Source organism: Hippopotamus amphibius, chromosome 16 (assembly GCF_030028045.1).
Source record: "Hippopotamus amphibius kiboko isolate mHipAmp2 chromosome 16, mHipAmp2.hap2, whole genome shotgun sequence".
NCBI classification, from domain to species: domain Eukaryota; kingdom Metazoa; phylum Chordata; class Mammalia; order Artiodactyla; family Hippopotamidae; genus Hippopotamus; species Hippopotamus amphibius.
The window spans coordinates 54,971,040-54,983,461 of record NC_080201.1 but is presented as its reverse complement, the minus strand read 5'-3'; the positions used below and the strand labels follow the sequence as shown (position 1 = coordinate 54,983,461).

At 57.8% G+C, this 12,422-nt stretch overlaps 1 protein-coding gene across 3 annotated transcripts; it reads right to left on the bottom strand.

Moving 5' to 3' along the window:
* Window positions 1–2,337: 2,337 nt before the first annotated feature.
* BCL3 (BCL3 transcription coactivator) lies at window positions 2,338–12,001 on the bottom strand. 3 transcript variants are annotated; one of them, XM_057713364.1, is made up of 9 exons: window positions 11,512–12,001; window positions 9,648–9,795; window positions 5,250–5,358; window positions 4,807–5,011; window positions 4,611–4,699; window positions 4,322–4,399; window positions 3,571–3,738; window positions 3,103–3,220; window positions 2,338–2,965 (listed from the first exon to the last, which is right to left on the bottom strand). In XM_057713364.1, the coding sequence occupies exons 1-9, from the start codon at window positions 11,765–11,767 to the stop codon at window positions 2,778–2,780; spliced, it is 1,359 nt and encodes a 452-aa protein (XP_057569347.1). In that variant the 5' UTR covers window positions 11,768–12,001; the 3' UTR covers window positions 2,338–2,777. The 3 variants fall into 3 exon arrangements, with proteins under 3 accessions (XP_057569347.1, XP_057569348.1, XP_057569345.1); XM_057713365.1 differs by having other exon boundaries at window positions 4,611–4,666; XM_057713362.1 differs by having other exon boundaries at window positions 2,338–3,220.
* Window positions 12,002–12,422: the final 421 nt, after the last annotated feature.

Sequence of the window (12,422 nt, the reverse complement as noted above, 5' to 3'; positions counted from 1 at the left end):
CTCCCACAAAGATATGTCCCCATCCTAACCCCTCAGGACCTGTGAATGTGACCTTATTTGGACAAAAGGGTCTTTGCAGATGCACTTAAGGTTAGGCTCTCAAGATGAGATCATCCTGGATTATCTGGTTGGGCCCTAAACCCAATGACAATTGTCCTTATAAGAGACAGAAGAGAAGACGCAGATACACAGCAGAGGAGGCCGTGTGAAGATGGAGGCAGAGATTGGAGTGATGCAGCCACAAGCCAAGGAATGCCAGTAGCCGCCAGAAGCTGGAACAGGCAAGGAAGGATCCTCCCCTAGAGCCTTTGGAGGGAGTGTGGCCCTGCTGACACCTTGATTTTGAACTTCTGGCCTCTAGAACCGTGAGAGAATAGATTCATTTTAAGCCATCTAGTTTGTGGCCATTTGTTACAGCAGCCCTAGGAAACCAACATGTCTTCCAAATCAGGCAGCTATGGGGACACCATAGCCCAGAGGCAGAGTCAGAAGCATTGGCACATGGTCACAAATACACACGCATGTGTGCGTGCACACACACACACACACACACACACCTGGCCACTCATGGAACCCAACAGTGTCATCTAGGAAGATGTTGAGGCAGTTGGCCCCAGAGATACAACACATTGTGGAGTCGTGGCAGCAGAAATGTTCAAAATCGCCAAGACATACAAAGACCCAGAGGCCCAGAGAGACCCTGCAGATTGAAAAAAACACACTTCACCATCACTCAGAAACATAAACACATGGTCACTCAAGACGACCAATAGAATGGGACCAAGGTTGCCAGCTTCTCCCAAAGGACACCCCTTTCACCAAGGCTGAAGGCAGTGGGGGCTAACATGGGGTCCAGCCCTTTTTCGTGGGTTCCAGCTTGTCCTTGCCCCCTCCCCCATTGTACAATCCACCCTCCCTTCCCAAGAGGCAAATCCCTGTAACAAAATCTCTTATCCACATACCCACTGCCTAGTAATGTTGCTTCTCTGATTGAAGCCAGGGGCTGGATGAATAGACGCCCAATGACATTTACATCCTAACCCCTGGAAATCTGTGACTATAGCTTCACATGGCAAAAGGGATTTGGCACATGGGTGGACGTTAAGGGTCTTGAAATGGGGAGACTTTATCCTGGATTATCTGGGTGGACCCGGGGGAATCCCAGGGTCCTCCTAAGAGGGAGACAGGAGGTCAGAGTAGATGTGCAGATAGAAGCAGGAAGTTGCTGGACTTCCCAGGTGGCACAGTGCTTAAGAATCCACCTGCCAACGCAGGGGACACAGGTTCAAGCCCTGATCTGGGACGATCCCTCGTGCTGCGGAGCAACTAAGCCTGTGTGCCACAACTACTGAAGCCTGCGCACGCCTAGAGCCTGTGCTCCACAACAAGAGAAGCCACTGCAATGAGAAGCCCACACACGGCAACGAAGAGTAGCCCCCACTCGCGCAACTAGAGAAAGCCTGCGCGCAGCAACGAAGACCCAATGCAGCCAATAAGTAATTTTTTTAAAAACGCAGGAAATTGCTGTGATACAGGGAAGGGGCCACAAGCCAAGGAATGCAGGCGACCTCTGGGAGCTGTATGGCGCGAGGGAACAGATTCTCCCCCACAGCTTCCACAAGGAACCAGCTCTGCTCACACTTTTGACTTTGCTGCAGTGAAGCTGGTTTTGGACTTCTGACCTCCAGAACTGTAAGAGGATGAATTTGTGTTGTTTTCAGCTGCAAATCTGCGGTGCTTTTTTACAGTAGCAACAGGAAATGAATGCAAACCCTGACTGATAAGAGATAAGAGAGGTGTCCAGAGAGTCAAATATATATATATATGTATGTATGTCTGTCCCGGGGGGTCCTGGAACCACTGAATAAAATGTGACCTACCAAGCAACGCAGTCACATAGAAACAATCACATGATGACCGCAGGTCTCAACGTTAGGAATAGCCACAAATGCTACACACATGGAGACCCAGAGACAACTGACCTCAGCAGTTTATGACAGGTACACAGCAGTTAGCTGTGGTACCACAGGGACCCATACACCTCAGAATCCTTCAGAAACACACATACACGCACATGCACACACCCAAGGTCACTATGGAATCCAACGTGGTCTTCTGGAAAGATAATCACATGTCATGTCATCCCCAGGAACAATGGTACAGTGACACAATGACAGAACACTTACAACACACTGGAAGTCCCAGTCGCCCACACATGTTATTGTCAGTCTGATATTCACATGGAGTCAGTGGGATACAGCACCCAGGTGTACACACACACACACACACACCCCTCCTCCAGACTTCCTCATGAAAGAGGCCCAGCAAAGCCAGGGATATGGTACAAAAATAGTTTATTACAAAAGAAATCCAACCAAAAAGCCTAATAATTTACATTGGTATCAGTGCCTGGGTACAGCCCGTCTCTCCCTCCTCATTGAACTGCGTAGAGCCCAGAGGGGAGGGCTGTTCCTTAGTTCAACTAGCTCTGGGAGAGGCGAAGGAAATGAATGATTGGGTGGAGTTCCAGACAGGAGACTGGTTCCTGAGAATAACAGAGCAAGAGTCCTGGGCTGGGGGTGGGAGGAGACAGGGGAATATCTGTGCTGAGAAGAGGGGGATAATGGGTAAATATCTGTGCTTCTGTGCAAATCCTGGTCCAGAAGATTGAGGGGTGGGGGGGGGCAGAGTGAGATCTTCACAGTTTCCAGGAGGGCTGACCCCACAGGGCAGCGAGGTCCCTCCTCATGAGTCCAAGATCTGCCCCCCCATCCCTCTCAGCTGCCTCCTGGAGCTGGGGAGGGGGGCACCGGCCGGCCAGGGGCTCTGAGGACCCCGGCAAAGGGCAGGAAGGTTGGTGGAGATGAGGGAGGAAGGAAGAAATTGGGGGGAGCCATGGGGAATCCAGGGGGGTCCTTGGGGGGAGACTGGGAGGGCGAGGAAGGCGGTGATGCTGACAGAAGACCTGTGGAAAGAGACCAGAGAGGAGGGGTGAGGGCAGGGAGACGTTGGATCCAGGGAGAAGGGGGCTGGGGGTCCCTGCTCCTGGGTTCTGAGGGAGGAGAGTGCTGAGGGGCTGGAGGCTGGGAGGTGGTTTCTCACCATTGGAGCTGAGACGGCTGCTGCTCTCAGGGGAGGTGGTGGCACTCCGGTCGGGGGAGGGTTCAGGCTGGGATGCAGGAGCAGGCCGTGTGGCCTTCCCTCTCAAGATGTCGATGACCTGTGGGACGATGGGGGGGGGAGGGGGTCACCACCAGGCCACCCTTGCCCACACTGCCCCGCCTCTCTCCATCTCTCTTAGCTCACGGGGTCTCCTAGGTCAGGGGGCACAGCCTCTCTGTAAGTCAGGGGGACAAGCCGCTTCCTTTCTTTGTGCCTCAGTCTCTCCTCTGTCTAGAACTCACGCCCACGCGCTCAGGCTCACCGGCTGGCCTCCTCGCGCCGGCAGGGATGCGCACACGCGCACAGCCGCATCTCCTGCACACACGCGCCCACTCACCTGTCACATCCACCCGCACCGGCGCTTGCGACAGACCACCCCCGCCCACCGCAATCAGCGCGCTCACTCACCCGGCGGCTGCGCGCCACCATGAGCGGCGTGTCGTTGTGACAGTTCTTGAGGCCGCTGTCGGCGCCGCTGCGGACCAGCGTGCGCACGAGCGGGAGGAGCCCTCGGCCGGACGCCGAGTGCAGCGCAGAGCTGCCCGAGTACATCTGCGCGTTCACGTTGGCGCCGTGCTGCGGGCGGGGAGGCGCGCGTCAGGACCACCGCCGCCGCGGGGTGGGGCGGGGCCAGCGTGCGGGGCGGGGCTGGTGGGGGGGGCCACAACCTGGGGCGGGGCCAGATCGGGGTGGGGTGATAGAAGCGTGGAAGCTGGAAAAGAGGGCGGGACAGAGCGGCATTCGGGGAGCAGCGCCAAATCGACCCGAGCTGGACTCTGTAGCCCCGGCCAAAGCTGGGGCGGAGTCAGAGAAGGGAAGGGTCTAGGGTCTGCCTGATCGTGGACGGAGTCGGGGCGGAAGGACAGCGCCGGGACAGGGCCAAAGCCGGAAGGCAGGGTCCGCAAGACTCTAGCTGGGCGGGGCCTGGGGCGTTTTCGGGGCGGACGAGGAATGGGAGAAGACCCTCCAAGTTGGTAGCTTGGAGGGGCTAAGTCCTAAGGTTGACAGAACGCGGCCTAGAAGGAAGGGTCTGGGCTGGAAGCTTAGCAAGAGTAAGAGCCAGAACTGGAAGGCGGGGTCGGTGGCAGGGATGGGGCGACAGCCGGTTGGTGCCAGAGGAAAGGGTGGGCGAGAGGCCACGGGCAGGGGCCGTACCCACCTGCAGCAGCAGCTGCACCATGCTAAGGCTGTTGTTTTCCACAGCGTGGATGAGTGGGGAGCGGCCGCTCTTAATGTCCTGCGGCAGGGAGGGAAGGTTTTGAGCGTCTCCCAGCGCTACCCAAAGAGCCGGCGGCCCGAATCCCAACCGCTTGGTCCAGCATCTCAATCTCCTTGGATACTTCAAGGTCCACCCCACCCACTCAGGCGCATTCCCACTCAAGCCCCGCCCCGTTGGCACCGCCCCTTCCGGCTCCTCTTGGCCCCACCCCCGGCCCAAGCGCACTCACCACCGCGTCGATGTCCGCGCCGTGCTCCAGCAAGAGCAGCACCGCTTCTTGGCACTCTGTGTTCACGGCCACGTGCAGGGCGGTGAGCCCTGAAGGAGAGGGAGACTCAGTTAAACCTGGGCCTGGGGCTTTGCAGCCTCAGAAGGGCTCCGGGTCCTGCCAGATGGCCCCACCCTGCGCCCGGATAGGTGCTCACCGTCATAATTGCGGGCCTCCAGGTCCATGGTGCCCCCTGCCGCGCTGTCCAGCAGGGCCCGCAGGCAGGCCGGGCTGCGGTGCTCGCACGCCAGGTGGGCTGCCGTCTGGCCGTGGCGGTCCAGTGCCATGGGGCTGGCTCCGGCCATCACCAGGAGGCGAACCACAGACGGCAAAGTGGTGATCACGGCCAGGTGTAGCGGTGTCTGGGGAACACAGACTGTGAGGGACCCGTTCTTTTCCCTGCATCCCAGTCCTGCCTCCCTCAGAATTTCTGAGTCCTGACCCCCAGTGGTAGTCTTAGGCAGGAACCAGAAATCTGGAACATCTCCTTCCTCAGATTCAAGAGTCAGGGCCCCCAGCTCTTCTTGCCCTAGGACCCAGGAGTCTAGGTCCCCAGCCCCCTCTTCCATTAGATCCAGGCCCCCAGGCCCCCAGCCTCACCTGCCGGAGGTTGTTGTAGATATCCAGCTCCCGGCCGCCATGCTGGAAGAGGCTGACTAGCCGATGCACAGCTGGCAGGTTGCCCTGCACCACGGCAATGTGGAGTGGCCTGGGGGTGGAGGATCACAGGCATTAGCGGCTGGTTGCCTCTCACCCCCATACTCTTAGCTCCAAAATGTGCAGGATCCTTTAGAAGTTTCTCCAGAATCCAACCACTGTTCCCCACCCCCACTCCCTCCATCCTGGTTCAGGCTTCAGGCACCATCATCTCCCGCCTGGACTGTCCCCTCCTCACTGGCCTCCCTGATTCCACCCTGCCCTACTGTCTGTCCCCCACATAGCAGCCAGAGGGACCCTTTTAGAACCTACATCAGGTCACACCCCTTTTCTGTGCAGAATCATCAAAGTCCTCACCATGGCCCACAGACCCTGTGTGATCTTGCCTCCCCCTCTTCAATTCCTTTTGACCTCGTCTCTGGCCACTCTTCTCAGTCCACTCTGGCCACTAGCCTCCTTGCTGTTCCTTGAACATACCAAGCATGCTTGCCTCCTAGGCCTTTGCACTGGCTGTTCCCTCTGCCCGGAACAGTCTCCTCCCCCATATCTGCAGGGCTAGCTCCCCTCATTTGGGCCTCTGCTAAATGGTACTGAAGCGGCTCCCTCCCCCCCCCCCCCAGCTTTATTTTCCTCCACATCATCACCTGACGTGGTACACTTTACTTGTTTCCTGTCTGAATCTCCCCCATAGAGTGTCAACTCCGCCAGGGTAGAGCGTTTGGTCTGCTTCCGTCACTGCCCAGCATCTAGGACAGTGGCTGGTGCTGAGAAAGGGCTCGACAAACACGCGCTGAATAAGATGAGTCCTTCTCAACGATCCCTGGCCATCCCTGAAGCTGGTGACCACATTCCCACCCCACTCCGGGCCACAGTTTCCTCATCTGTGGAATTGGGTGGGGATGAACTCAGTACCATCAAGGCCTCCACTGGTGGTGACCGGAGATCACATTTAGCACTCAACCCAAGAGTATGTATGTGGAGGAAGATTTGCCCAGAAGGGAGGTGGGACAAACTGGGATGGGGTCATTGGGAGGCTGGGCTGTGCAACCCAGATCCCCTCTTTCGGACTGAAGGACTCGCTCCCCCTCAGCTTCTGGGAAGGTTGACAGCTCTCGGCTCTCTCTGGGAATTACCCTCTGATGAAAAGAGCTGCTTGCCCAAGTCATGTAGGTGGGGTGGGTGGACGCCCCCCAAGGCATCCAGTGACTTGTCCACGTGGGCAAAGAAGGCCCAGCCTGCTGACCCTAACTCTGAAGGCCACTCCAGCTGCAACATTCCCTGTGGGATAACTGAGGCCCTGTTGAAACTACACAGCAGCTCAGATTCTCCCTCTGCCCAGTCCTGCTTCCTCCATCCCCACAGGCACTGATCTGGAGAACACTTTCCAATCAACTTCCTGCCCGCCTCCCAGGGCCCCGAATCTGGAAGAGCCAGTTAGAGCTGAGGGCAGTCTTAGGTGACCATGGGACGGGGGGGCGCTGAGGGCACAAGGCTCACTGAAGGTAACACAGGCCCCACAACCTTTCTTTACAGGCCATGTTCTGGAGCAACTTCTTTCCCACCCACCACTGCTTGTTGACAAACCAGGGCCTAGGAGAGGTGAACAGCGGTTCTCCCAACTGTGGAATCTGCATCCAGAATCCAGTTCCCTAGGTGCTGGAGGAGGAGAAATGCTGCAGCCCCAGGGGGTTTGCGGGAGGGTGGGGGAGGCGCTGAGCAGGCCCGGCTTGCAAATCTCTCTAGCAGTGCGGCTGGGGCAAAGTCACGTGGCCCTTTACAGCTTCGGGTTTCTCCGCGGTAAAGTATAGCCTACAATAACGCCCATCTCCCAGGAGGAGATTACGCAGGTGACACGCTAAACTCGGATCCTGAGCCTTGAAGGCCAAATTGAAAAAGAAATCTTGGCGGAGGGGTCGGACCTGGGCCAGGGGCCCCTTGGGAAGGGCTCCCTCCCCTCCCTGCATCTCCCAGGATGCCCGGCCCGGGTCCCCTTCGGGGCGGGCGGGGTTAAGTGAGGGCAGAGGGAGAAAATGATTTCAGAGAAACCGTCCAGGCCTGAGTTCCCATAAACGCGCGGGCCGCAGGGGGTGGGGCGGGGCTGGAGGAAGTGGGGACGGGAGGGGCGGCCCAGCCCTCGGACTTCCAGTAACAGGTCTGCTGGGCGGGGCTCCGCTTCCTGCTCCCGGGGGAGGGAAGCCTGTCTCGCCGGGGATCTACCCCGGCCACCCCGGCACCCCAACTTCCATCCTCGAGTGGGGCGGACAGGGGAGCCCAACTCAAAGAGATCTCGTTACCCTGGGGGTGAGGACCCCAACTCCTCCAGCCAGGGGACCCCTCTGAAACTCCACCCTTCAGGGCTCAGACTCCAGCTGGCTCCCTCTCCCCCACATCCTGGCATCCATCCCCTGGATCTCTTGGGACCCGGGAATACGGCGCCCTAACTCTTTGCAGATACGGACTTTCCCATTTCCTCCGAGTTCTCGATCCCCAAGCTGCCTTGCTCCCTGCTCCTTACCCGCTCAGGGGTCAAGGAATGCCGTACCCCAACCTCTGCTCTCTGGGATTCAGAACGCGTCCCCGCCTCTCTTGGAGACCGAGACTTCCAGCTCCCTGACCTTTCCGTGGTGCTGGTGGTGGGGAGGCGGTCCAAATGCCCTGAGGTCTTACTCTCTTGAATCCCTAGAAGTCCAGCCTCCCAACCGTAGCTTTGCTGCTTTGGGGATCCAGACCTAGCGTGTCCCCCCTCCCCCGCCCCCGCCAGGCCTGCGCCTGCTGCCCATTCCGGTAAAGTCTCGGCCCCAGCGGAAGGGGTTAAGGTTAGAGGGAGAGCCAGGAGGGGGAGGCTGCGAGTGAGTGACGGGTGCTGACGTGGGGGAGGCAGAGCAGCTGGGCTGCGGTCAAGTTCTGCGGGAAGGGATTTCCCCCAACAGGCAGCTGAGGCAGAAGTGTTTGCTTTGGGGGAGAGGGGGGAGGGCGGGGAGGGCGGCTGGGGCGTGGGGCTGGAGACTGGTGTTCCAGGTCGGCTTCTGCACCCTGCTTTCACAGGCTGCAAACAAATCACCCCTGGGGACAGATACAAATTAAATCTATTTCACAGATGACCCCAGAAGTACCCAGAGGGAACTAGTTTTACCAAGCCCTCTCTCAATATGTGTATATATATCTCAGGCACTTTCTCCTTCTTGGGTTCAGGAGGATAAGTCCACAACCACCCTGGGAGCTCTGTTCAAACAAAAGCCACTCCCATGTACTGAGCACCTCCTGTGTGCCCGGCCCTTTTCTATGCATTGTATGCGTGTATATCACTGCACCCTAAGTGTGATTATGAACCCGGATGTCCAGATAGGGAAACTGAGGCTGGGAGATGTGAAGCCACCCAGAGGCCAGTGGTGGAGGCCCCCCTTTCCTTGCAGAAATAGGCTTGTGCATCCCATCTCCACCTGTGGTTTCCAGTCCCCAAACCCATCCCCAGATAATCGCTTTATAGAAATCATTTCATTCCTGCCTCAGAGACGCTCATCTTATGGTTCCTGTTTTTACAGAGGGAAACTGAGGTAGAGAGGGGTGAGAAAGTGGCCAGCTGAGATTCAAACCGAGGTTGATAGAATAACAATAAACAATAAACATGGTGGTCAAGTGTACCGGGGGCTTACTGTGTGCTAGGCCCAGGGCTAAACCCTCCCATGCAGGATTTCTCAGCAGCTTCACGCAGCTCAGAAACGTGTCCTTCAAATGGCAGGTGATAAAACCATGAGATTTGTGAGATCAACTTAAGGGCTCGTCAAATTAATTTAGTAGGCTATGACCAGGAAACAGCGACATAGACTAGAATAGAAAACCCCAAAGTAGATCCCATGTCATAGGGGTGTTTTGTTCTGTGCAATTTTTATTTCAAGTTTATATATGCGTGTATGTGCTGGGCTTAGTAAAAAGCAATAATGATAATAATAACATTAATTAATACAGATTGAGCACTTTCAACCTAGGAGGCTCAGTGCTAGGAGATTAACATATTTCATATCATAAATCAATCAGTGAAATGTCTTTCTCAGTTTTGGATTTTAATAAGAAATTTGAAGCCCACTGCTCCAAAAAGAGTCCTAGGAGGTAAGTGCTTCTGGGGTACCCATTTTCCAGAAGAGGAAACTGAGGCTCAGAGAGGGAAAGGGCCTTGCTCAAAGTCTCAGAGACAGTGGGGGAGGCAGGATCCTAACTCAGACGGAGGTAACTTGAAAGCCCACGCTGAGTGCCCCTGTGCTGTGCTAGGTAGGTGAGGTGGGTGGAGGGTTGGTTACCCCAACCCATACTAATACCCTCCCTGGATGCGGGACTGTCACTCACGTGTCTCCATCCTCATCCGCACGGGTGGCCATGGCGATGTCAGCTGACAGGGGGTGTTCCATGGAGCACACCATGGGGTAGAGGGGTGTAGGCAGGTTCAGCAGAGGAAAGGGAGAGCCCATGGCGGGGTACAGGGACAGTAAAGGTCCTGGGCAGAGAAAGGACATACATGAGGCCAAGGCCACAGATCTTCAACCCATCCCCCACCTGCAGGCCTTTGCTCCTGCATGTCACCTGCCCTTTTTTCCACATCCCTTTGCATCTCCTACTGAGTCCTCAAGGCTCAAGACAAATTCTTCTACCACATCCCTCGACTGGGATCCTGCAGCTTCCCCCCCAGCCCTGGACACTCTCATTGTCACTTATCTTTATTTGTGTCTGATGCCCCATCTCCTACTAGGCAAAGGCAAAGAGTCCCTTAAGGATTGAGCCCCCATCATCACCCAGCAGGGGGACCTCAGGGCCTGTTTGCTGAGTGAATTTGTGGCTGAGGGAGGTAAGGATGGATGAAGCACTGGATGTAGTGTGTGGGGGTGAATGTGTACAGAGTTTGGGGAGAGGGAGTGGTGCCAGAAACCTGTTCAGATCAAACTGTTGGAAGGGACCGTGGTAGCAGGCAAATCCATATCCACCCATCACACGGATGGGGAAAACTGAGGCCCGGGTTCTCATGGGGGAATGGGAAAAAGGAGAAGGCTGCGACAGGCCTCCTGATGCACAGCTGGAAGCTGTACTCTGAGGGGGTGGAAGGTGCAGAAACTGGGCAAAGGTCTGGAGGCACTAGGCATGGGGTCTCTGCAGCTCTGGGGGTCATTCAGAGATGGTGAGGTGGGCACAGCTGTGAGAGGGGCTGCCCCCTCCTGGAGATCAGGGACGGAGACAGGATCGGGAGAATGGTGTTTGGCCTTCTCTGTCATCTCCTGGTCCTTGGGGGCTCACATTCCTGAACCCCCAAGTTTCCTGGTCCCTGTGTGTCCAACACCAGGCCTTGACACCCTGAAGCCTTCTGCCCAGAGGCCCCTGAATCCTTCTTCCTGGCCCTAAATCCTTGAGTCCCGGAACTCCCCATGCCCCTATCCTTAGAATCCTCAGTCCCCAAGCCTTCTAAGGCCATCTGACCTTGTGACCCAGTGGAGACACTGATCACTTACAAGCATCCAGAAATGGGTGCTCAGAAACCCAGATCTCTGTCCTGCTGGTTCCTTAGGACCCCCAGTATCTGGACTGGCTTCCTTGGGTCCTGGTGATCCCATATATTGGGGTGCTCAGAACTCTAATTCTGTTCTCCTAATTCCCACCATCTCCCGATATCTTGGTTCCCGAGATTTTGACATCCGGGGATCTTTACTATCTGACTCCTTAGAACCCCAGTCTCTGTTCCCGACTCCCTTTGACCACACATATATTTTGGGATGGCAAGAACCCCAGTTTCTTGGGTCCAAATGCTCATTCCTTATAACCCTAGATAACTGGGTTCTTAAGAGTTTATAATTCTGTTTTCCTGGGGCTTGATTCCCTGAGAACCCATATCTGTACTGCTGGGCACTGTCTCTGGGCTCCCTATATGTGGCATCCGGACCCTGGGCTCTATCCCTTAGGGCCCCCGACACCCAAGCTTCCTAGAATCCCGATATCTGTGTCCCAAGGTACTGCTCCCTGAAGCTCCTATATCTGCACCCCTGGGACCTCAGGTTGTGCCCCCAGCTCCCCAGGAACTCCATATCTGTGCTCTTGGGACCTTGGCTTCTGTCCCTCAGCTGCCCGAGGCCCCCTATATTACGGCCGAGCTCTGCCCCTTGGCTCGGGTGGTGACCCTATGCACTGCCGGGCCCCCACCCGGCCATGACCCGCGGAAGCCACTCACCCTGGTAGTAAACTGCCTCTGGCCGGGCCAGACCGTGGGGGGGCGCGGGCACCGCCGGTGCGTCGGGGCCACCGCGGAGGGGATCCGGGGGGACGACGGGGCCTGCAGCGCCGCGGGGGGCGGCGGGCTCCGGGGAGGGCGCGCGCAGAGGGCGCTTGCGGAGCGGCAGCGCGGCGCCGGGGGGTCCCGCGGCCTTGGGCCGGGTGCGCAGGTCCACGGGCCCCTCGTCCATGGTCCCCGCGGGGCATCGGGGCATGGGGCCGCCGGGGACGGCGGCCGAGCGGGCGGCCGGAGCGCGGCTGGGCTCGGCGGCACGGGAGGGTGGTTGCGCCGAGCGCCGGGACTTCCCCTGCCGCCGGCTGAACTGAAGGGACTTTTGTCGGCCCGGGCGGTGCCGGCCGCCCGCCTCCCCGCCCCCGGCCCCCCCGGGGCCACCCGTCCGCCCCAGGGGTTTCCTGGACCCGCCGCCGCTCCCGCCGTCCCGCGGTGCAGCCTGCCGAGCGCCCCGCCCGCGCCGCGCCCCGCGCCCGCCCCCTCCCGGCCCCACGGCTCCCGGGGCGGCTGGGCCTCGGCGGGGGGCGGGGGGCGGGGTGGGGTGGGAAGGAGGCGGGGTTGCGGGTTGCGGGGTCCCCACCCCTGCGTCTGCGGGGCTCCGGCTCTGTCTCCGTGTTTTCGTCTTTCTGGCTGTAGGTCTCTATCTCTGTATCTCTCAGTCTGTAACTCTCTCTCTGACTCTCGGGTCTGGATAGACATCTCCCTGTCTCTGTGTCTCTGTTCTCAGTGTCTCTGTCTCTATCGTCTCTGAGTCCCTCACCATCTCTCTGTCACTCTGCTTCTCAGCCTCTCTCCCAGGGAGGCAATTGGGGTCTCTAAGTCGCGGGTTCGATTCCTGACTCCCACTTCCTCGCTGG